We start from the raw sequence: 24,515 nt of genomic DNA, 5'->3' as shown, positions 1-24,515 counted from the left end.
TATTGTAAGACAACTGGTCTTCATGGCTGCCTTAGCTGAGGTAAAAGAAATAAACATCTTGTCTATTGATTTCTGGGAATCTGATTTTGTTCTTGGTCACTCTTCTGCTTATCCTGAATGACTACTCATTTGTCTGATAAAGTGATGTAGTTTGGATATTCAACCCTGCAAACCTCATGTTGAAATCTGATCCCCAGTGTTGGAGGTGGGGCCTAATGGGAGGTGTTTGGATCCCTCATGGATGGATTGGTTCCGTCCTTGGGGTAATGAGTGAGTTCCTGCTCTATACGTCCTTCCCCCACCCCAGAGCTGGCTGTTAAAATGAGGCTGGCACCTGGCACCTACCCCCCGCCACCCATTCTTGCCTTGTGATCTCTGCTCACGTTGGCTCGCTTCACCTTCCCGCATGAGTAGAAGCATCCTGAAGCCCTCACTGTTTCTTGTACAGCCTGCAGAGCTGTGAGCCAAAGAAACCTCTTTTCTTTTAAACTATCCAGCTTCAGGTATTCCTTTATAGCAACACAAACACTGAGACGCAAAGTTTCTCTTCCTAGCACATGTTTGGTTTAGATTGTAGAGCAAGGGTTGGCAGGAGAGTGGTGATAGAGCTGGAAGTTTAAGCTGAAAGTTCAGGGGCTACCACGGTGACATTTTTATAGTTGGTTAGGTTCTGGAACATGTTGCAGTCCATTTCCACAGTGAGCCTCTGGAGCCCCACATGTGTTGGCGTGAACTGGAACTTGGTACACATGGTGTTTTCGGGCCGCACTGAACCAAATCTGAAATAAAGGAAAAGGCAGGTGCTAGTTCTGTCCCAGGTTCATTGCTCTGCTGGTCCCAGTGACTTTGATCCTTCCTTGCTTGAAGAGGTGGACCATGCAGAAATAAACATCTAAGTACCTTGCTATTAAAATGGAAGTGTTTATAAAGGAATAGAAGACAGGAACCACCCAATGCTAAGCAACTGCATGGTTGAGAAGAGATACATCCTAAGGGCTTCCAAGCTATATCTGTTGTTCCTTTTGTCATCTGTGACTTCCTTCTGGTTCAATTCCTGGTAATCATACTGGAGTTTGTTTGGAAGAATGATATGGTTTGGCTCTGTCCCCACCCAAATCTCAATTTGGATTCTATCTCCCAGAATTCCCATGAGTTGTGGAAGGGACCCGGGGGAGGTAATTGAATCATGGGGGCCGGTCTTTCCCGTGCTATTCTCGTGATAGTGAATAAGTCTCATGAGATCTGGTGGACTTATCAGGGGTTTCCGCTTTTGCTTTTTTCTCATTTTCTCTTGCCACCACCCTGTTAGAAGTGCCTTTTGCCTTCTGCCATGATTCTGAGGCCTCCCCAGCCATGTGGAACTTTAAGTCCAATTAAACATCTTTTTCTTCCCAGTCTCAGGTATGTCTTTATCAGCAGCATGAAAACAAACTTAATACAGTAAATTAGTATGAGTAGATTGGGGCATGGCTGAAAAGATACCTGAAAATGTGGAAGTGACTTTGGAACTGGGTAACAGGCAGAGATTGGAGCAGCCTGAAGGGCTCAGAAGACGACGAAAATGTGGAAAGCTTGAAACTTCCTAGAGACTTGTTGCATGGCTTTGCCCAAAATGCTGATAGCAATATGGACAATAAAATCCAGGATGAGGTGGTCTCAGATGGAGATGAGGAACTGAGTGGGAACTGGAGCACAGGTGACTCTTGTTATGTTTTAGCAAAAAGACTGGTGGCATTTTGCCCCTGCCCTAGAGATTTTTGGAACTTTGAACTTGAGAAAGATGATTTAGGGTATCTGGTGGAAGAAATTTCTAAGTAGCAAAGCATTCAAGAGGTGACTTGGGTGCTGTTAAAGGCATTCAGTTTTATAAGGGAAGCAGAGCATAAAAGTTTGGAAAATGTGCAGCCTGACTATGCAATAGAAAAGAAAAACCCATTTTCTGGGGAAAAATTCAAGCTGGCTGCAGAAATTTGCATAAGTAGTAAGGAGCCTAATGTTAATCCTGAAGATCAAGGGGAAGATGTCTCCAGGCCATGTCAGAGAACTTCTTGGCAGCCCCTCCCATCACAGGCCCAGAGGCCCAGTAGGAAAAAGTGGTTTAGTCAGCCAGGCCCAGGGTTCCTGTGCTGTATGCAGCCTAAGGACTTGGTGCCCTGTGTCCCAGCCGCTCCAGCCGTGGCTGAAAGGGGCCAACATACAGCTTGGGCTGTGGCTTCAGAGGGTGGAAGCCCCAAGCCTTGGCAGCTTCCACATGGAAGCTGTGTTGAGCCTGTGGGTGCACAGAAGTCAAGAACTGAGTTTTGGGAACCTCCATCTAGATTTCAGATTATCTATGGAAATTGCTGGGGGCCCAGGCAAAAGTTTGCTGCAAGGGTGGGGCCCTCATAGAGGATCTCTGCTAGGGCAGTGCAGAAGAGAAATGTGGGGTCAGAGCCCCCATACAGAGTCCCTACTGGGGCACTGCCAAGTTGAGCTGTGAGAAGAGGGCCACCATCCTCCAGACCCTAGAATGGTAGATCCACTGACAACTTGCACTGTGTGCCTGGAAAAGCCACAGACACTCAACGCCAGCCCATGAGAGCAACTGGGAGGAATGCTGTGCCCTGCAAAGCCACAGGAGCAGAGCTGCCGAAGACCATGGGAACCCACCTCTTGCATCAATGTGACCTGGATGTGAGACCTGGGGTCAAAGGAGATCGTTTTGGAGCCTTAAAATTTGACTGCCCTGCTGGATTTTGGACTTGCATGGGCCCTGTAACTCCTTTGTTTTGGTCAATTTCTCCATTTGGAATGGCTGTATTTACCCAATACCTGTACCCCCATTGTATCCAGGAAGTAACTAGCTCGCTTTTGATTTTACAGGCTCATAGGCAGAAGGGCCTTGCCTTGTCTCAAGGGAAACTTTGGATTGTGGATTTTTGGATTAATGCTGAAATGAGTTAAGACTTTGGGGAACTGTTGGGAAGGCATGATTGGTTTTGAAATGTGAGGACATGAGATTTGGAGGGGCCAGGGGTGGAATGATATGATTTTGCTGTGTCCCCACCCAAATCTCAACTTGAGTTCTATCACCCATTCCTCAGAGGAGGGACCCAGGGGAAGGTAATTGAATTACAGGGGCTGGTCTTTCCATGTTATTCTAGTGATAGTAAGTCTCATGAGATCCGATAGGTTTCTCATGGGTTTTCGCTTTTGCTTCTTCCTTATTTTCTCTTGCCACCACCCTGTTAGAAGTGCCTTTTGCCTCCCGCCATGATTCTGAAGCCTCCCCAGCCATTTGGAACTGTAAGTCCAATTAAACCTCATTTTCTTCCCAGTCTTGGGTATGTCTTTATTAGCAGCATGAAAACAAACGAATACAAAGAGCTATAGCTTTGGAACCCTTGCTTATTGCTAAGCACAGTGGATGTAGCAGGCTTATGGAGAGGATGTCAGTATGGCGTTTGGAGCCTTGTCAGCAACCTCCTGGCCTGCCTATAAACCTTCTTTTGGTGACAGACTTCCTTTGGGGAGCTTTGCCCCACAACTGATTTGGGAGATCACAAAAGTCTGGTTAAATGTTGACAGTCCCTCCTCTCGATTTCTTGGCAAGAATGACTCATTAAGTTTCCTGAGGCTGAGGCAGTGGCTCAGTAACCCAAACACCTGCTAGGGACCTCAGGGATGGTAGGAGTAGGTATCTTGAACTTTATACTGTCTATTCAACTAAGGATGCAGTAGACATAATGAAAGAAGATATTTGCAACATCTAAAACCAACAAGGGACTAATACCTGGACTCTACAGGAAACTTCTACAAATCAATAAGAAGGAAGTGCAGAAACACCAAAGGAAAAGTGGGCAAAATAAAGACACACTGCTTACCGAGGAGAAGACATAAAAGGCTAACAAACATATGAAGAGTTGCAATTAAAATAATAGTAAGATATTACTTCATTTCTATTAGACTGGAAGAAAATGTTAATAGCTGGGTATTGCCAGGAAGGAAGGAGAGGTAGGAATATAGAAACTCTCATGTACTGCTGGAGGCAGTGGAGACTCCTGCAGCCATTCTGCAAAGCTGACAGTACCTGGTCAAACCACATCATATCCTGTGACCCAGCAATTCTATTCTTGGGTATATATATCCCCAGACTCCACCAAATTTTCAAACAAGTATATAAGGAGACTTGTGTGAGGATGTTCACTGCAACATTATTTGCAGTGTCAGAGAGTTGGAGGCACTCTGGGTGCCCATCTCTGTGGAGTGGAGTGGTAGAAAGTGGTGGGTGTACTTGATGAAATATTTTGTAGCAGAAGACGTATGGGCATAAATCTTAAGAACATAGTTCTGAGTGAAAAGAAAAGCAATTAAATATAAATTTATATATAAAGTTAAAAATACAGGCTCATGAAAGCAACAGTACACATTTTACATGTACAAATAAAAGGATATGAAGGGTGGTGGTGAAAATGGGAATAAAAGGCAATAAATTAAACAAAATTGTGTATTGTGGTGGTGACTACCGGATGTAGCCCTCTGACCACAACGAGAGATAGCCTGGCCTCCCTTCATTACTCTCCAATACCTAGCCCTAATGCCCTCGCCTACATTCACAGCAACACCCAGGCTCTCCCTGCAGGATCAGGGCAGCAACCAGAGCAGGTGGGTGCCCAAGGGGCCCACACAGCCTGCCTCACTCCCATCCTCTTGCAGATATGGTGGTCCCAAGATGAGGGAAGCCACTTGGTAGCCCTAATCCTTTAGTTCAGTTTCTGGGGGTATCTGCTGTCTGCATGGACATGGCAAAGAGAGAGTCTGTCTCTTGGGCCCCACCTTTCTGACCCATTGAGACATTTCAGAAGGATTAGAAGCCTGCCATCGCTTACCTGTAGCTCCGCTCTCTGTGAATGAGCCCCCTTCCCAGGATGGAGATCACACAATCCTCCATGGGGGCATCTAGGGAGTTCTGGATGCTGACTGAGGCTGTGAGGGGTTGATACTGCTCTGCTTTCTCTGGCATCTGTGGGAAGAGGCAATACTTGGTGTGGATGCCAAGGGCACAGCCGCAGTCACTCTCTCCTCCCATGCACCCCTGTACCCTCCTCAGTAAGTTTCCTCATCTCTGCCAAGCTGACCCAAGCTTCACAGCTGACATTTTCTACTGCTCTACCTGCGCCTCCTGCGTTTATTCCCACCCTTGGTCCATCACTGATCATTTCTGACGTCACCTCTCCTCTAGGCAGACCCCTTGGAGGGTTTCCCACTGTTTTAGGAATTCAGTTTACATTGTATTCAACATTCTTCATGGTGTGCCCCCAACCCCCCTCTCCCACCTCACCCTTTCTTCCCATGACTAAGTGACATCCCAGCCCCATCAGGGACCGTCCCATCCCCAGCACATCCCTCAGGCTACCTTCCACTGCACCTCTTTGTTGTCTTCTTCTGTCTTCAGTGGCCTCCCCTACCTCTGTACTGAAAGGGTACCCATTTTTCAAGGCCCAGCATAGATGTCATCTCTTTGATAAGGTCATCCCCGAACCCACCAGCTGGAATTAATCCCCTTTGCTTCACTTATTCCATAGCAACTTTGTGCATCTATTAAAGCACTTACCTGGAAGACCAAATGTTGTGTCTGCCTAACTAAACTATAACCTGCTAGAGGGCAGGGATCAGATCTCATTCATTTTGGCCAGGGTAGACACATGGAAAGAGGGCTGGACCAAGAGCCATAAGCCTCTAGAACGTCCTGTTTTTATTATCGTGGGCATGTTGCTCTCTAGGGCTCAGTGTTTTTCATCTGAATAATGGGAACAGTTCTATCTCACAGGGGAAAGAAAGAAAGAAAAGAAAAGAAAGGGAGAGAGAGAGAAAGAAAGGAAAGAAAGAGAGAGAGAGAGAGGAAAGAAGAAAGAAAGAAAAGAAAAAGAAAAAAAAGAAAGAGAAAGAAAGAAGAAAGAAAGAAAAAAGAAAAGAAAGGAAGGAAAAAGAGAGAGAGGAGGTGAAAACGCTCTGGCATGTGTACGGAGTGCTAAAGAAACATAGGCTATTATGATCCTTGTAGGTAGGAGGAAGCAGCTGGGAAGGGCCCAATTTTAGAAACCTTTATTTAACTAACTAAAGAAGTTGGAAGATTTACACCTTAATAGGGTATGTAAGAAACTATGTCTTTCAAGGGAAGGAGCTCTTAAATGTAGCATTTTCTGGTAATCCTGCAGCACAGTCATCTGCTCTGACGGGGCTTGGATTCCTTCTGAAATGGGGACCTGAGTGGTGGCAGATGAGGGCAACTCAGGGGAGGACTGGTGCCTACCTTGATGGCAAGATGTGGTCTACAAATGGCAATGTCTTCCTGAGCAAAGCAGCTAAGGCTGGACTCAGAGTGTGTTGCCATGGCGGTGAGTCTAAGGAAGGTGTTCTCGGGTGGGTTTCGCTCAAAATTGGAGAAGAACAGGCCAATGGTTATTGTCTTTTCTGAAACACATGACAGGTGGAGTCAGTGCCAACAAGTGTGTGTACCCCAGAAACAGCCACAGTTACACACACAATGCAAAGGACTCAGGGCCTCACTGAGACCAGAAAGATGCCCCATTTTCCCCAACAATTGTACGCTTGGAACTCACTCAAGACCTCACTCCTCACCCTCATCCCCATCACCACCACCCTCAACAACACTCTTGGCAGACCACCTCAGTGGGGTTGGGGAAGGGTCCCTGTGAACTGGAACAAGTTAAGCTCTTTGAGCCTCAGTGTCCTTGTGTAATAATGCCTTCCTAGTGGGATGGTTGTGTTGTTTGTAGGGTTTTTGTTTTGTTTTGTGTTAGAGACAGGGTCTTGCTCTGTCACCCTACAGAAGAAATATCGACTCCTACTGTCACCACTGCTCAGGGGATGAGGTATCCCCCCTGCCCAAGTGAATCCTCTGCTTTCCAAATCTGTGCCCCCTCCTGACCCCATCACACTAGCTGTGTAACCTGAGTAAATTATCGAGCCTCTCTGTGTCTCATCTCCTCATCTGTAAAGTGGGGATAGCAATGGTTCTTGCCTCAGAACGTTGTTGTGAGGCCTAACAAGATGATGCACATACAGCATCTAACATCTTTTTGGGCAAACAGTAAGTGCCTGATAAATGTGAGCTACGGTGATTCTAGTTGTCTCATGTCCCCAGGCATAGCATTGTCAATTTTAACCCGTCTCTCCTGAGCTTTCTTTCCCTCTTGCCTACGTATTTTCCTCAGCATAGGAGCAGGTTCAGCTCTCTCCCTCTGTCCAGTGTCCCTGGCTGACCACTCCGCAGCCTCACCTTTTTCTGTCATGCCTCCAAGGAGGACGAGACGGTTTGTCTCACTTTCCCAACTCAATCAGCTTAACGCCCAGGAAGCTTCTCTGCAAGCCCACTCTCTTAATAGTGCTCTTCAGCCTTGACACCTCATGCCCTTTCTGATGATCTTGCTGGGTGCCTCCTTTCTCACTTTGACTGTTTGGCCTCCCTTACCCTGCTTTTCCCCTGACCGCCCCCTAAATGCTGCTGCTGCTGCCAGGTTCCCTCCTTACCTTCTCATCTCCTCACCGTCCTCTCCCCACTGCTGTGAGCTCATCTATGCCCTGACTCTTTGTTGGCCCCCCTGTGCTGGGATTTCCACATCTGAGCTCCAGCCCAGAACTTTATCTTACCAAGGTTTCCTGCTGCCCACTGGTCAGCTGCACGTGCACGTGTCACGGGCTTTCAGACACAACGTGCCACAACCAAATTCATCCTTTTTCTCCCCAAACCTGCTCTTCCCCATTTTTCCTGTTCTAGTGACTCACCCAAACCAGAAGCACCCACCACACACATATACACACTCACACAGTCACAAGCCCCATCTATCCCAACTCCGTAATACATTTTAACTCTAAGTGCTGCTAGCTTAGTTTGGCCTTCATTTCTTGACTTGATGATTACAAAACCTTCTCATCTTCAATTCCGTGCTTCTCAAGACTCTGGATGCACATTAGAATCAAGTGGGGAGCTTTACAAAACAACCCCAACGCCAGGCCCACCCCAATCAGTTACATCAGACTCTGGCGGTGAGGCCAAGACATCAGCAGTTTTTAAAGTTTCCAGATGATCAGAGACTCTGAGCCTACTCTGGCTCAGAAGGCTGCCCCCTCCCCCACCAACAAAAAAAGTTCCCCAGATGACACAGTGTGCAGCTAAGGTTAAGAAGCACTTTTCTTATAACAGCCTTTCCATTCCATTCTGCCAAAAGTTCTTTCTTGTTAAGATGAATTTCTGATTCCATTGACTACCCTGGTTGAAACCTTCCACCAGTTTTCCATTACCCAGAGAACAAAACTCAAAAGTCCTTAGCAAGAGAGACAAGACCCTGTGTCACCTGGGCCCTGTCCAGCTCTCACGCCACCCCCCCCCCCCCCCCCCCCCCCCCCCCCAGGCTTGGAAAGGGAAGACTGATACAGAGACTGGAGGTGAGGTGACCGGTTAGAAGGCTGTTGCAATGCTGTAGACAAGCTCTCGTCAACTGATTCTCACACTTGTCTGCACACTGGAATTACTCGAGTTTTAAAAAATTCTGATGTGTTCCACCATGGAGTTTCTTTTTTCTTTTTTTTTCTTTTTGAGATAGAGTGTCACTGTGTCACCCAGGCTGGAGTGTAGTAGCATGATCTTGGCTCACTACAACCTCCGCCTCCTGGGTTCAAGCGATTCTTCTGCCTCAGTCTGCCCAGTAGCTGGGATTACAGGCGTGTGACACCAAGCCCGGCTAGTTTTTGTATTTTTAGTAGAGTTGGGGTTTCACCATGTTGCCCAGGCTGGTCTTGAACTCCTGACCTCAGGTGATCCACCGGCCTTGGCCTCCCAAAGTGCTGGGATTACAGTCATGAACCACTGCATCCAGTCCACCATGGAATTTGTGATTTAATTGGCCTGAGATACGGGCTGAGCGTCAAACTTCCCCAGGTGATTCTAATGTGCAGCAACATTTAAAAGCAATTGTTCTAGTTCAGGGAATCTTAACCATAGAATAACACAGGGTGTTTAAAACAAAAAGCAAGAAAAAAACAATGCCTGGACCCCATCTCAGACCAAGTAAATAAGGACCTTGGAGATGAGCGGGGCCCTTCGCACATGTTACTCCTTCCGTCTGGAATGCTGTGACTTACTTTTCTGGCCATTACTCTCCTACTCATCCTTCCAGATTCAATGCAGTACAATTTATTTGGGGGCAGCTTGCTCCAGCCTGGGGGGAGGTGCTCTCCTGCCATTCCACTCTGTTAAACTCAGCAAACACTTCTCACACTGCTGCGAAGGGTCTGTTTACTTATCTGGCTGCAGTTGGCATCATGTTTTTCTCCTGCTTCGGGCCCAATAAATATGTGTTGAATGGGTGAATGACAGAGAACATGAGAGTGAGCAGCAGGGGCTCAAAGCCATCTCTAGAGACTGCAGGGGGTGCCCTGTGGCTGCTGCCTCCCCAAGGCAGGGGCTGTGTATGTGGGGGGGTGTCTGGTGGGGCCATAGAGCGTTACCCAGGTTGGCACTGAGCATGAGGGGCAGCTTCTTCCTCCAGAGCTCGGCAGCAAGGACACCGTTGTAGTGCACAGCCTGGACCCCAATTGCCAGCAGCACTGCCGTCTCCTGCTCGCTGTGGTTAACCAGCGTCACCGAGATCTGGGTACCCCCTCTCAGGGGTAAGGAGCTAGGTGCTTTCAAGAGCAGGTACAGAGGATTGGCAGTCTCGACACGGGGAGGACGGATGCCGTTGTCTTTCCCATGTTTCATTTTCTCTTTCTCAACTCTCTCCAGCACCTCTTTTTCCTGAAGAGACCCTGGAGAAGGGAAGAAACAAAGCTGACCTTTTACCCGGGTGGTATAAATGCTTCTCATAAAACCCTGGGAATCAAAACCATTTACCCACTTCTACTCAAATGCCAAAGTCATGAGAGCTCTGCAAGCCTCTAAGGCCGTATTTGGCCCAAAAACGTCTGTGTCAGGCAGATCCACCACCGATAGTGTGTCTCTTCCAAACTGCTCAAGGACCAAGTTCTTTCTCAAGTGCTATGAATTCGCCCCTTGAACGATGAGAGAGGAAGGTTGGGGACAAGTCAACACTGTCTCTGAGGACAGTTTTGCAGGGAACTGAATCTTCCTATGTGAAAGAATTTCCACTTCCTCTGAGGGTCAGGAATGCTGCCAAATGTCCTAGGGTGCACAGTCCCTACAGCAAAGACGTATCTGGGCCCAAATGTCAATGGTGTCAAATGGGGTTGAGAAACCCTGTTTTATACGACGGGGAAAGGACAAGGCTCTTTCTGACCGCATCTGCCAGGCCCGTCCCTTTCCCTCGCTTGCTCTTTCAGGTACCGAGAAGCCTGGGCCCTTCCCTGGCCCGTACCTTCAGGATACTTGTAGTTCTGAGTGATGTCCTCACAGCGGTCACTGCCCACACCCTTGGTGCTGATGTTGTTGCCAACGTACTTTGTGTTGGAGTCAGTCAACTCCAGTTTCCCATCCTCACAGCACTTCCACACCACACATGAGGCATTTATGGCAGCAAAAAGCTCTGACACTGCTGGGGTCAGCCTCAGCGTCCCCTCCTTGACTGCTCTGACCGGCACCAGATCACAGAACCTCAGGACTGAGGGAGAGAAAGGTTGGTGAGCATGGGAGCCGTGCCTAGACCTCTGCTCAGTTCAGAACTGCATCACCTCAGTCCCCATCCTCTAGCCTATTTTCCTTCCCCAAGGACCAGCGTCAGAGGTGAACACTAGGCAGGGTTTCTGAGAGAGTCACAGAGGTGAAACTATTTAGTGATCAACCATTTAGTGATAAAACTTTTTGGTCATGGCCCCTGGCAGAAGCCCTCTCAGGAACTGGACAGGCAGAAGCTCAGAGGGCCACACTTAGAGAGAGGAGCTCTCAAGCCAGCTTTACTATGGATATGACTGGAATAGGGCCACCTTTCTTGAGCACTTACTAGGTGCCAGGCTCTGTACCATTTCTGTTCCTGGGTGAGGAAGAGCTATCTTTTTGTGGGTCCTGAAGCTTCCTTTTTCTGGGCTTGAGCCTATCCGGATACCCTCTTCATCCATGTCCAGAACTTCAGAACCCCCTGCTGCAAGCCCCTGGCCTAGCACAGTCACTTGCCATCTTAAGATCCTCTGCCCTCACTGTGACCCAGCTCCCTCACCCGCGGCTCTAAAGTGCCTCGTCTCCCTACAGCCTTGTAGCCAGGATGGCAGGCACCTCTATTCCCATGAGCCCACTGGCATCAGGTCAGCGTTCTGCTGGCTGCTGTCATGCCTTGTGCTTCTACTGTTTTCGAGGATGCAGACCCCTTTGGGACTGCCTGCTGCTCCCGAGTCCTCTCCGGGGGACTTCTTCAGCTCTGTGCAGCCCTGCGTGGTCCTGGACCCACCCCTAGGCTTTACCTCCACCTCCATTAGGAGCACTTGAGTGCAGAATCTGCCATCCATCATAGCCCGGGGGCAAGGCGGGCCGCGTCATCCAGCACTCTGTGGCCGTCTGGAAGATCCTGAATGTAGCAGAGAAAAATTCAAGTGGGAAGGAAAAGGAGTGCTGAAGAGGTTCTGGAAACGCAGCCTGGCAGAGTTGTTGTTCCAGTGGGATGGGAGGTCACTGTGTCAAAGTGGCTGTGGCACTCCCAGGAAGGGGCGTGCACACCACCACTGACCATCAGCGCAGCCTCTAAGAGTCTTGAAAGCCTACTCTCCATGTCAGGGCCACGCAGGGGGTGGGGTTCCTGCAGAGGTGTGCCATGTAGGGTTGGAGCCCTTCCTGGACTGAAACCTCATCTCCCTCAGGCTTCTCACTGTTTGGAAGAACGGAGGCAAGATGGTGCACATCTGGGTTCTTCATTCCCCCTCCCAACTTTTCCCGCCGGCGCGAAAATGCAGCCGGCGACCCGGGCAGGTGCAGACCAACTGGGCATGCGCCAGGTGACGTCAATCCGAAGAGACCAAGATTTACCTGGTCGCACCTGCGGAACGCCCCTGACACGCCCATGCCCCACCTATTGCCCTCCCACTCCTAGAAAAGCCCTCTCCGCCATTGAGCCTCGCGGACTTCCCAGCTTCCCATTGCTGTGGGCACTGTCGGAATTCCGTCCCAGAGCTTGGGGGAGGGGAACTCTGCCGGCCTTCTTTGCTGGAGGCGGACAGACTTCTTCTCCACACCTTAGGTTACTAAAATAAACTTGCAGTTTTGCTCCTGACCTTTGCCTCCTTGCTGGTTCTTTTGTGCTAGCTCTGGTGGTCTTAGAAAAACAAGACACTCACCAGATTCTGCCTCTCTGGCCTTCTCCGTTCTGAAGTCCCTCCTCATTATAGTACTCATCTACGAGCAGACGCCCACAGGTGCCCTGTGCTGAGGCAAACGTGGTCACCACACGGGCAGGGATTCCCAGGCATCGCAGCACTGTGAGAAGAGGGGTGGAGTGTCAGGGGGTGCTCTAGAGACTGGGCTGGGGGCGTGTGGGAGGCTAGGATTTGCAATGTTTCCTCTGGGCACTGAAAACCTGGAAAGAAGAGGAGTGTGGAACCTAGAAGTGGCAGCCAAGAACAGGATGCATGAAGGCTGATCAGTAAGGCACAGGTTCCACCACATGCGGGGTATATAGCAGGGGAGAGGGCAACGGAGCATAGAACACAGTGCGGTGGAGCTGCTCTGCTGGGGCAGGGTTGGGGAATTAAGTGAATTTGGGAATGGAGTTTGCAAATGAGCCCAACTTTCCTGAGGGGAAAAGCAGCAGAAGCTGGTGGGAGGAGCTGCCTGGGGCAACTACTTCTGTGTAGTGGGACGGGGAAATGTGGCCGCAGGGAGGCGGCACCTGCTTTTGGAGATGTCCCTCCCACATGGGAGGCTAGGGAACAACCCAAGAGGCATGGCACTCTGTACAGGAGACAAGGGGACCAACCTGTGCAAGCAACAGCGGCCAACACCCAGGCCTGGCCATCATACACAGGTCGGCCTTGGCCGGTGAGCCACTGCCGCAGGATGGGCACGCTGCCCCGGCGCTTGTTCAGCAAGGCCCCTTCCTGGGTGGTCTGGGTCTGCGGGGTGGGCAGGACCCTCTTCTCCTTGAGATAATGCAGCTGTTTCGGGAAATGTGTGGATGTCAGTATGAGTCCCTCGGGCAGGACAGCTTCCAGGGCATGGGTAAGGAGGGCTCATCGCAGTACTCCAACCGTGGTGAACAGATCCCCAGCATCAGAGCCACCTGGTACTGGTTCAACCTGCATGCTCCTGGGCTCCATCCTAGGCCCCTGGGCCATAGCCCTAGGGCTGGAGCCCAGGACCACCCTTCTTAACAAGTCCTCTGGCTCCAGCCACAAAGAGCAGCACGAGAGCTGCCCTTCCTCGGGGGCTGGTTTCACCGGTTCTTAGTCCTCCACCCTTGTTTGAAGTGGTTTGCACCTGGGTCCCGGAGGCCACTTATCCCAAGCTTCTTTCAACTCACAGGCTGGTCTGGACCCTCACCACCTTTTCAGAGGGGACTTCAGGGGCAAAGAGGGAATGGTGAACACAGGATTCCTCTGAGAGGATTTTTAGGGACAAGGGAAAGCACCAAGTTACCATCATGGTCTGCATATTCTTATGAACAATTCAGAAATGTAAAAGAAGTCCCTTTGATCACTGCAGCAGCAAGCACTGGGTAAGACGGGCCCTACCGGCTCCTTCCCATGGACCTAAGCTCCAGGATGGGACTGGGTGTGGGCGGGAAGGAGGCTTAGTCTTCTGCGGGCTTGTGTCCTGAGGGAGGACACATTTCTTTGCTTTTCTCCCCCTGTGGATGCTATTGCCTGTCTTCTCCTCCTCAGACCCTTCTGTAGGAACTGTCCCCACACCCTGGGAGGAGGGGGCCATTTGTGATTTGGGGGTTTCTGAGGCCACGGTGGTGGGGCAGGTCTCTCAGAGGGCTCTTGTCTCACCCACGCCCTATTCTGGTTCCCCAGCCTCTCACTTACCAAGGCACCCAACACACGGGCCACGTGCACTGGCTGGCTCCACTTCTCTACCTGCTTGTCCTTGCTCAGCAAGCGCAGGCTGAGGTCGATGACATCCCCCTCGAACTGTTAAGGACCACACAGGGCCATGATGAAGGGTCCTCAGGTCAGGCACTCACCCCGCAGGACAGCCTCATTATCTCGTCCTTCTCCCAGACCCGCACTCCACACCTGCCTCCCTTGCCTCATCCCTCTGAGGAGCTCTGGCTCCCTCCCCCCACCTCTCAATGTGACCCAGATTCCTTTTGCCAGGCATCTAGTCCTTTGCCTATTCTATTGTCTGACTCCCAGTAGGGTGTAAGCTCTCGGGAACCCGTGCTGTGCCATTTCGTTTTGTTGCATTGCATTCCATTTCCGTGTAGTGAACCCCGACTATCCCTACCAGCCCTGAACCTGGAGTGGAGGATACTCCTCCTGTTCCTGAGGAGCCCACGGTTTAGGACTGGAGATGGACACGCAGCGCAGCCCCTTAGATTACAGAGCACAGCAGCATGACCAGGGCTCTTGTAGAGATGCAGGCACAGAGCAGCACCGTGGAGAGGTTCCCTCTGCCTTCGGGGGTTGGGGAAGGCTTCGAGAAGGTCTTGAGAGATGGGTGGGAGCTTGCCAGGAGATAAGGGTGGGGAGCCCTTCCTGGCGGAGGGAACATTCAGCTTGTTGCTCTGAGGATGGTGAGCAGTTGGAACATGGGGTAGTTCATGGGGAAAGCAGAGCAGGGGCCTGGCTGGAAGGACCGTGGATGTTGGGCTAGGGGGATTTGGTCTTTATCTCAAAGACAGTGGGGATGTAAGTGAGGCTTGATTTGCCACAGCTTTAAGGAAAAGAATTCTGGTAGCTCTGGAGGATGTTCTGATGTGGCCCAGAGGAAGGGGGGGCACCACAAGGCTGAAACGGGCTAAATAAATGGTCTCATGACCAGGGGTTTTTGGACCTACCAGCTCCGTCTAGCCTGAACATGCAAGGTTAGGGGACAGTCACTCTACACACTCCTCCCCTAGAGGGCCCTAGTACCTGGCCAAAGTCCCAGGACTCTGCCTGGATGCAGTCAGCTGTGCCCAGGTAGATGAGACCATTCTGGTTCAACAAGTACTCTGTGCGCTGAGCCTCATTCTTCAGGAACACAGCATCCTCTGGTGAGAGGTGGGTAGGGATGAGGGCCTGTGGGGTACCAGGTCCACCCTCCACATCCAGGCCTCTGTCCTCCCTGCCGAGGTTAGGCTTGGCTGCAGGCCGCCCCATCAGCTCTGGGCCTAATGAAGACTGAGGAGGAAGTCTCTCTTTCACTGCCCCCACTGGGACCCAGCCCAGAGTCCCTGGGTCAATCAGCGTGTGGCCCTAATGGTCAGCCAGGAAGACAAGAACAACCTTAAAAAGCTTGGTTGGCCAGGTGCAGTGGCTCACACCTATAATCCCAGCACTTTGGGAGGCCAAAGCAGAAGGACAGTTTGAGACCAGGAGTTTGAGACCAGCCTGGGCAACACAGCAAGACTCTGTCTCTACAAAAAAATAAAAAAAACAGCCAGGTGTGGTGGTGCGCATTTGTAGTCCTAGCTATTTAGGAGGCTGAGGCGGGAGGAAACTTGAGCCCAGGAGTTTGAGGTTGCAGTGAGCTATGATGGCGCCACTGCACTCCAGCCTATGTGACAGAGTGAGAGACTTTCTCTTAAAACAAATGAAAATCAGCTAAGCGTGGTGGCTCACACCTCTAATCCTAGCACTTTGGGAGGCTGAGGCAGGTGGATCACCTGAGGTCAGGAGTTCAAGACCAGCCTGACCAACATGGTGAAACCCCATCGCTACTAAAAATACAAAAAACGAGCCGGGTGTCATAGTGCACACCTGTAATCCCAGCTACTCGGGAGGCTGAGGCAGAAGAATCTCTTGAACCCGGGAGGCGGAGGCTGCAGTGAGCTGAGATCGTGCCATTGCACTCCAGCCTAGGCAACAAGAGCAAAACTCCATTTCAAAAAAAAAAAAAAAAAGAAAGAAAATCCTAATTGTTCACAGCCAGAACACTATCGTCCCTGGATAAACTGGCAACAGGCCAGGGAGCTTCCAAGTGGCTTGTATGTCTTTCCCATAAGTTCAATTTGTGACGAAAAACCAGGTGTTTCAGAAAAAAGAAAATTAAGCATAGGCTGATGGATGTGAGCAGAAGGAAGAGGAACATTTGGCAAGACAGGGTTGGAGGGCGGGAAGGAGCAGCGGGGTTGAGAAGTGGAAGTCAGAATGTTGGATTTCTGCCCTGGAGGTGTCCAGGTGAGTCTAGGGCTCCCTCGGTCTCTTCCCAGTGCCCCTCCTGCTTTCCTCGTCCTAGGGTTGGGCTGGCCATCGTGAGGAGGGTGGGCGACTTTTAAGGGGGCCATCACCCACTCTGGGAAGCTAGAAGCAGGAGGGCAACTGCCCTGCTTGCTGAGGGCTAATCACTCTGACCCAATGGCGGAGGTGAAGTGGACAGGGGTTAGACTGGTTCCCGGGGACTAGAGAGAGAAAAGGATTTCCAAACCATCCACAGGAGCTGCTGGGCTAACCTCTCTGGAGCCCTCCAGGGATCCATCTGGGGATGAGGGTCCTCAGGGCAACAGAAGGATAAGGCAACAGAAATCAAGAAGCCCTGAAAAATCTGGGGTCTAAAATCACAGAACCATATGCTCAAGTAGCCCTCCACTCCTGCCTTCCATCCTGAGCACTCTCTGAAGTCAGCTAGGCATCACTGTTTTTGGTTTTTTGTTTTTTTTGACATTACTTCAAACTGAGGTGTTTGGCCCCAGGATCTGCAGGGCTCTAGGAAGTAGCTTATGAGAGCACGGGCAGCGCCAGCCTCCTCCTCTCTGCTTGGGCATATGTCGCCCCCTTTATAAAGTGCCTGGCCGATGAGCAGGGCTCCAACTTTTATCATAGGATGTAAAACGATGTAAAATCTCCTTTTGAATCCCCATCTCCAAGCATGCCAAGATGACGCTGAGATGCCAGGAAATCTGAAAATTTCCCAGCCACCTCCCGGATGAGCGGAACCAATGACTCTCCCCTGCCCAGACAGAGACCTCCGCCCATACTCAGGTAGAGAGGCCCTCCCTAGGCAGGTCCCTACAAACTGAGCACAAAGGCAGGACTCCTGGCACTGGAGTCAAGAGTGTGGGCGCCCTGAGCCAAGCACTGTCCTAGAACTGTCTTTGCTAGGTCTTTACGGTTGTTGCCAGGGCCTGGCTCTGGAAGCAGACTCAGGGTGATCTGGGGGTACACCAAAGCCTCAGCTTTGGAGGGAAGCGGCTTGAAGGGCTTTCTGCCAGTCGTGGAGAGCCACAGGGCCTGCCCCAGCCGAGGGGTCCTGCATCTACATTCATCCACGTGGGGCATCTGGATGAATACTAGCTCCCATGTGCTGACCCACCCGCCTGCGCCCTTGGAGCAGGAAAGAAGGGCCTGAGCTGAGGACAGGTGGGGCCACCTGAAGTGGGGGAGGACCCTGCCCTGGACAGGAGAAGTGGAGAGAGAACCCACTGGGATTTAGGTACCACAGAGAAAAGCAGTCAGGAGCTGCGGACCAGACATGAGGCCAACCTTAAGAACCTGGGAAGGCTCTTCCATCTCCCCATGTTTCTGCCAGTTTCCCAGCCCTGCCTTGCCATGTTGGCAGCAAAATTCTTGAGAGGAAAAGGGCTGTGTACTCGTTTGATGTTGTAAAGGCAGGAAGGCTGGGAGAAACTCTTTTTCATTCTCCCAACAAACCCTTCAGGGAGCCCAAGGATGAAGGTGGGTGAGGTAGATTAAAAACAAAGACAGACACAATCTTCAGAGTGGGGAGGAAGAGAAGATGGGTCCCACTTTGGGTCTTATTTGGACATGTATTATGTCAGATGGCCATTTCTAGACGACATGGCTCCAGCCACAGCTAGGGCTGAGCGTTGCTAGAGGTGGTCATGGCTGTGGATGGGGGGCCCACAGGTCACCTGACGCCAGGGAAGCCGCTCACAGGCTGGTGAACGGTAGGGTCCCATCAGACACTTGGGTAGGTGGGTCTGGAGAGCGCCCAGAAATCTTCAAGAGCAGAACGAGCCAGAAGAGAGGAGGAAAGACAGGGAGCAGCACATTTCCTGGGAAGCAGAAGCAGAAGCTTGTGGAATAACACAGACCTCTTGGGGCCCTGGTCGGCGGGGGAGCCTTATCAATTCAAAATGGTATATTCTTTTTCTTAAAGAGGGTCCCCCAAATTGCATCAGCTTCAGGTCCCGCAAAGCCTGAGTGTACTCTGGAGACAGAATAGCGGGGAGGGAGAGAGAAGCCCATCTTCAGGCCATACCCAAGGCCCTCTCCAGTTCTCACCCCTGCACTGTTCTAATGAAGGGCAGTTTTCCCAGGGTCATCTCAGTGAGTCTCAACTCCTGTGACCGAAATAGCCTGAGCCAGCACCAGGGTCTGGTGATGAGACAAGCTTTCGCTTTCAGTGGGAAGCCTCAACCTGCTTCTCCCAGGAGTGACACCAAAACAGGACCCTGAGGCTGAGAGCTGGTTCATCCGGGTAGAAGGCCCTGGCACAGACTGGGTGTTGGTGCTGTCCTTAGAGAGGGTTGCTGCAGGTACCTGGCGCAGGTGCTCCCTGCCAGAGCTGCACCCCAGCTCCAGTGTCTGGAGTCTCCGTGCAGCCCAGGCTGGCCCAGGTCCAAACTTACCTCTACTCCAGGGGTTAAAGAGCAATGTGAACCGGCCCAAGAGGCGTGGCTTCCTGCCTGAGACCTGCAGTAGAAGCGAGTAGCGGCCAATGACAGCATCCGCAGGTGTGGTCACAGAGATGGTCCAGGACGGGGCATCCCTCTCCTCCACCGCTGCACTCCACGACTTTCGGTCCCCCACACTGGACACTGGGAATGTGGCTTCGGTCCTGTTGACCTTGGAAGGCTGCTCTCCTGCAGTCACACAGTGACGAGTCCGTCATTGGGACTTCTTGGTCACAACTCAGAGTAATAAGGTCAGGGTATTTCAAAGATGGAGCAGGTGAAAGTTGTTTCTGAGGATAATGAAAGTGACCCGTCTAGAAATGAGACCCATCAAGAAAGAGTGATAGGAGAGCACAGGTTTTTGGCACCCACGGACCCACATCATAGTCTCTAAAATGGGCATCATCACAGTACCTGCTTTATGGCCCATAGGAGAACTGAATGAACTATTGTGTGTGAAATACTTGGCCCAGCACCTGACAGGTAGTATGGATTCAATACACAGTGGCAATTAAATGTTATATTTAGCCTGGGTTCAATTCTATACAGAATTTTCTTTTCTTTCTTTCTTTTTTTTTCTTGAGACAGAGTTTTGCTCTTGTTGCCCAGGCTGGAGTGCAGTGGCACTATCTTGGCTCATTGCAACCTCCACCTCCTGGGTACAAGTGATTCTCCTGCCTCAGCCTCCCGAATAGCCGGGATTACAGGCACCCGCCACCATGCCCGGCTAATGTTTTGTATTTTTAGTAGAAATGGGGCTTCACCATGTTGGTCAGGCTGGTCTTGAACTCCTGACCTCAGGTGATCCACCCACCTCGGCCTCCCAAAGTGCTGGGATTACAGGTGTGAGCCACGGCGCCCGGCCCCATCCAGAATTTTCTACAAAGCTACTGTTATATTTGCAACCGAAAAGAAGCCCTTGGTGATGCTGCTGCTAGGCAGCTTCTGACTCATCATAAACAATATTTACCAGGCACATAATCTCATGGCACCCTCATCACTGCCCTGCCAGGTGGGCAGGACTTCTTACAGCCCAGCTGCAGTGTGGGCCGTTTGCCCCTTGATTCCCTAACAGGTTGCTGGAGAGAAACCCCCAGGCCTGCTGCCAGGAGTCTAGGCCTGTCTCACTAACCAGTTTGTGCAATGAGGGCCACCTTCTTCAGGGCAGGCAGAAATGCGCGGACTGGAGCGCGGAAGTGCAGGATGATGGTGAAGGGCTGCCCCCTCCTCACAAAGAGGCGCCGGGAGCTGAAGGCCTTGGTGTGGTGCTCCTCATTGTTTCTTGCTGCCTGAAAGTCGCAGCTCTTGATACCCAGGGCTGTTGTGGGAAAGAGAGCAGTCATAGAAACTAAGTAAATGTGACAATATAAGTACAAGCAGAGATTCTGGAGTCAGAGGGACCAGGGTTCAAATCCTCGGCTCCACTTACGTTTTAGCTGCGCAATCCCAGGCAAGTAACTTAACCACCCTGAGCCTCAGTTTCCTTTTCCTTAGAATAATCATCCCTCCTTTCATAGTTGTGGGGATTAGATGATGTGTAATACATTTAGCACAGTGTCAGCTACACAGTAAGTCCCAATAAATGAAACTGCTGTTGTTGTTACTATTATTAATAAATGTAATGCTTATTCTCATTGTTGGCCTCCTTTTTCTGGTCCCAATCCACAAGCAATGAATAAAACCCAAAATCTTTCTCACCCCTACTCAGTTTTTCTTAGAGCACAATCAGTTAATTTTTAGAGCTGGTTTTGAGATCACTGAGTCCAATTCTCTTGTTTTATAGATGAGAAGAGTGAGGCTGAGTGTGGAACTGACTCACCCGAGACTGTGCATGGTGGCTTTTTGACCTAAAGGCTTACTATAAACTCACAGCACTATGCAGCCCACAAAAACCCTTCACGTAGGTGGCTCAAGAGTATTATGACAGTCTGTTAATCAATTCTCATTTAACAGAGGTGATATGGTTTGGCTTTGCATCCCAGCCCAAATATTAGGTCGAATTGTAATCCCCAGTGTTAGAGGAGGGGCCTGCTGGGAAGTGATTAGATCATGGGGGCAGTTTCTAACGGTTTAGCACCATCCCCTTAGTGCTGCTTGTTTAAAAGTGTGTAGCACCTCCTCCTTCACTCTCTCTTTCCCACTGACCATGTGAAGATGTGCTTGCTTCCCCTTCTGCCATGATTGTAAGTTTTCTGAGGCCTCCCCAGGAGCAGAAGCTTACACAGCCCACAGGACCATGAGCTGGTTAAACTTATTTTCTTCACAAATTACCCCATCTCAGGTATGTCTTTATAGCGGTGTGAGAATGGACTAATACAAGAGGGAAGAAAAAAACAAGGAGTAAAGAAGTCAAAAGATATGTTCAGCAAGCCCAAGATAAGGAACAATGCTGGAAAAAAAATTTTAGGTTTTTTTCTTGCAGCAAAGGAATTGTGTACTTTTTATTCCTTTGATGGCAGAAGGCCATTGGGAATCTCCTTGGTCTGAAAGGCAGCCTGCAGTGTTTTGTACCGGCTCAGCTACCACAAGAGAGAAACTATGGCTTTTGCTCGCAGGTATGAAATGAGGTTTAACCCACTTCAGGGAAGTGATATGACCCTGATGGCAATGTCCTTTAGACTACAAGACATATCTTGTCAAATTCAGGATACCCCTACTTCAAATTTCCCTCATTTCCCAGTCTCTCTGCCTTAGAGGTGAAGAGTCGAGGGGAAGGATGTTCTACTTTTTCTTTCACTAGTGATGGGATGATAGAAGATGCCAATGATGTCTATTTAGGGCAAAAGAACTGACATCGTTGAATATGAAGAAATGTTAAAGCGTGCAGAGGAGGGAAGAAACCTCTCTGTGTCTGGTCCTGGTGTCCCTGGGTGCCCCTTGCATCCCTGTATCCCCCTCCTCCACTTGGCTTGGTCAGGCCATGGCTATAGATAAAGTAGCCACAGGGAGGCTGGGATTTGTAAATTGAAGTACAGCAGCACTCAGAAACCAACAATGATTCCTCTTTCTGCTTAGCACAAAGCTTCTGCTGAGGCCCAGGATAAGCCCTGCCTCTGCAGACTGGTTGAGTTGGCTTGGATGGTGGAATGCCTTAGTCACATCCTAAGTCATATGACTCGAGCCTCAGTGTATCTGAACCCAAGTAATGACCATAGTGTTATGGCAAGAGTCACTAGAATTCATTTGGATTCTGGTTCTGTCTGGAAGGCTCCCACCATCTCTTCTCTACCTGGCAGATGTCTACTCATCTTCCAAGATCCAAAGGCACCCACTTCTGTAGCCTTCACTGACTCCTCCTGGAAGAGGTCAGTCCTCTGGGCTCCCACAGTACTCCGCTCCACTTTCTTCAGCACTTATCCCATTTGATACCCGTCACCTGAGTAGCCCTCTGCTCCTGCTTTCACTAAGGGGAGCTCCCCGAGGTACAGTGCTTTCTCCTAGCTGCATCCTCTGCCCCAGCAGAACTCAATAGATAGCCAATCAGTGTTTGCTCCGTCAGTGAATGGATGAGAATACTGGGACAGCCTTAAAGGAGATTTTCTCACATGCATCACAGGGGCCTCAGGCCCCCACCTGTGCCGCCAGACCCTCGCAGGGCCCCTGAGGTTTCTGCATTCTTTAGGTCTGCCTGGTTTCTTGGTTTATCTCTGCCTCTGCCCCTTTTAGGTGGATTCATTGACTCCTATCTCCCCTTCTCTCCCACTGGGTCTTGAGGCAATGACACCTTTGTGTTCTCCCAGCATCTCCTATTTGTACCACAGACCATGAGAAGTTGCCTTAACACGGAGACCATGTGGAATGCTTTTCAGAGGTGCACAGTACCCCACTCTCCTCCCTCTCTGCCTTTCACAACACCCCGGCGCTGCTGCACATGTGGCCCTCAAGCAGTGATGTGTTTAACGACTGGCTGGGGGGAGGGGGTGGTGAGGGGAAAGGGCATACTGAGTTACAGCATTTGCCAAGTTCTGTGGTGTAAAATACTCCCTCTGTGGCCAGTTTGAAGCTACTGAGGTGATGTCAGCAAGCGCAGAACTGTGAAGAGGCGCGGACTGGCACATCATCATGCGGTTTTTGCAGCAGAGATACAGGAGAGGTAAACACCCTCAAGAACATAAAGGTGGGGCCGGGCGCGGTGGCTCAAGCCTGTAATCCCTGCACTTTGGGAGGCCGAGACGGGCGGATCACGAGGTCAGGAGATCGAGACCATCCTGGCTAACACGGTGAAACCCCGTCTCTACTAAAAAATACAATAAAACTAGCCGGGCGAGGTGGCGGGCGCCTGTAGGCCCAGCTACTCCGGAGGCTGAGGCAGGAGAATGGCGTAAACCCGGGAGGCGGAGCTTGCAGTGAGCTGAGATCCGGCCGCTGCACTCCAGCCTGGGCGACAGAGCGAGACTCCGTCTCACAAAAAAAAAAAAAAAGAACATAAAGGTGAAAAGGAGTAAAATATGTAGGAAGTGATGAGTTTAGAGTACTTATTATCTTTCTTTTTAATATAAATGTTTTACTTGTAAGTTTAATTTTTAATAATGCCTCTGTTTAAGAACTGGTTCACAGGATTCCTCAAAATTTAGCAATTGCCTCTTGCAAGTCAGCACAAGTCAGCTGCAACCACTGCGGCACGCCATGAGCTCATACTCAGTGATTCTCATCTGGTGGCTACTGGGCCCTCTGCCACCCACTGCCTGGAAAGAATTTAGTGCCCAGGGGCATCCTCTGGTTTGGGACTAAACAATCTCCTGATATCTTTGAATGTGTTTCTCTGATTGAGTAGGTTTTTAATTTGTCTGGTCTCTAAGAATAAAAAGAACGATTTGGCCAGGTGCGGTAGCTCACGCCTGTAATCCCAGCACTTTGGGAGGCTGAGGCGGGTGGATCACGAGGTCAAGAGATCGAGACCATCCTGGCCAACAAAGTGAAACCCCGTCTCTACTAAAAATACAAAAAATTAGCCGGGCTTGGTGGCAGGCGCCTGTAGTCCCAGCTACTCGGGAGGCTGAGGCAGGAGAATCACTTGAACCCAGGAGGCGGAGGTTGCAGTGAGCAGAGATTACACCACTGCACTCCAGCCTGGCGACAGAGAGAGACTCCGTTTGAAAAAAAAGGACAATTTATTGGTATCTGCCCTATTTTCACAAGACGTGGCTGAGATGATTTACTGAATTCACCCAGAATTCTTTTATTTCCCTCTCAGGTGTTGGTCTCAGGGTCAGTTGCCCTCCGCACGCCAGACTGGCCGACCAGGGTGGGGAGTGAGGCAGTTTCTATAGAAACAGAACCACAGCTGCATCCCATTGTCCCCACACCCCTGCACCATTTCCCTCTGCCTACCCTCTTGCTTCTCCCTGGACACAAAACAGCCAGGCAGTTCTCAGGCCAGGAGATAATAATTCCTGCCAAGAGTGCTGCGACTCTGACCACCTCTGTTGGTTTCTTGCTTTGTGTCTGCCTGTTGCCCCTTTTAGGTGGATTCCCTGACTCCCACCTCTCCTTCTCTCCCATTTGTTGTAGAAGATGTGACACCTTCATGCTACCCAGGGTGTCTCTCATTTGTATCACAGGGTGTCTCTCATTTGTATCAGTAAGCTGTGAACACTTATGCTATGATGACCTTGGGATAAGAATATAAACCCATGTTAACCAACTTCACCATCTCACCATCATCATACAGCTATCATGATCAGTTTACCCCAACATCCTACCCCATAACCACCCCATAGCAACATCACCATCACCTCCACCTCCACCAGCACCCACCATCACACCACGCTCCACAGCCACCCCACCACCGCC

General features: G+C 50.4%; 1 protein-coding gene across 2 annotated transcripts in view; it reads right to left on the bottom strand.

Moving 5' to 3' along the window:
* Nucleotides 1-541: 541 nt before the first annotated feature.
* Nucleotides 542-24,515, bottom strand: part of LOC113219866 (erythrocyte membrane protein band 4.2) — a 24,505-nt gene continuing 531 nt past the window's right edge. For both annotated transcript variants that reach the window (XM_026447934.1, XM_026447935.1), the window contains exons 2-13: nt 19,855-20,040; nt 18,678-18,911; nt 15,019-15,137; nt 13,969-14,073; nt 12,918-13,095; nt 12,280-12,418; nt 11,413-11,516; nt 10,377-10,619; nt 9,511-9,810; nt 6,293-6,453; nt 4,869-5,002; nt 542-779 (exon numbers count right to left, since the gene is read on the bottom strand). In XM_026447934.1, coding sequence (XP_026303719.1) covers nt 617-779; nt 4,869-5,002; nt 6,293-6,453; nt 9,511-9,810; nt 10,377-10,619; nt 11,413-11,516; nt 12,280-12,418; nt 12,918-13,095; nt 13,969-14,073; nt 15,019-15,137; nt 18,678-18,911; nt 19,855-20,040 — 2,066 coding nt within the window. In that variant the 3' untranslated portion in view covers nt 542-616. The remainder of the gene's footprint in view (nt 780-4,868; nt 5,003-6,292; nt 6,454-9,510; nt 9,811-10,376; nt 10,620-11,412; nt 11,517-12,279; nt 12,419-12,917; nt 13,096-13,968; nt 14,074-15,018; nt 15,138-18,677; nt 18,912-19,854; nt 20,041-24,515) is intronic.

This window comes from Piliocolobus tephrosceles, unplaced genomic scaffold (assembly GCF_002776525.5).
Source record: "Piliocolobus tephrosceles isolate RC106 unplaced genomic scaffold, ASM277652v3 unscaffolded_110, whole genome shotgun sequence".
NCBI classification, from domain to species: domain Eukaryota; kingdom Metazoa; phylum Chordata; class Mammalia; order Primates; family Cercopithecidae; genus Piliocolobus; species Piliocolobus tephrosceles.
This window is presented reverse-complemented; position numbering and strand designations above follow the sequence as displayed.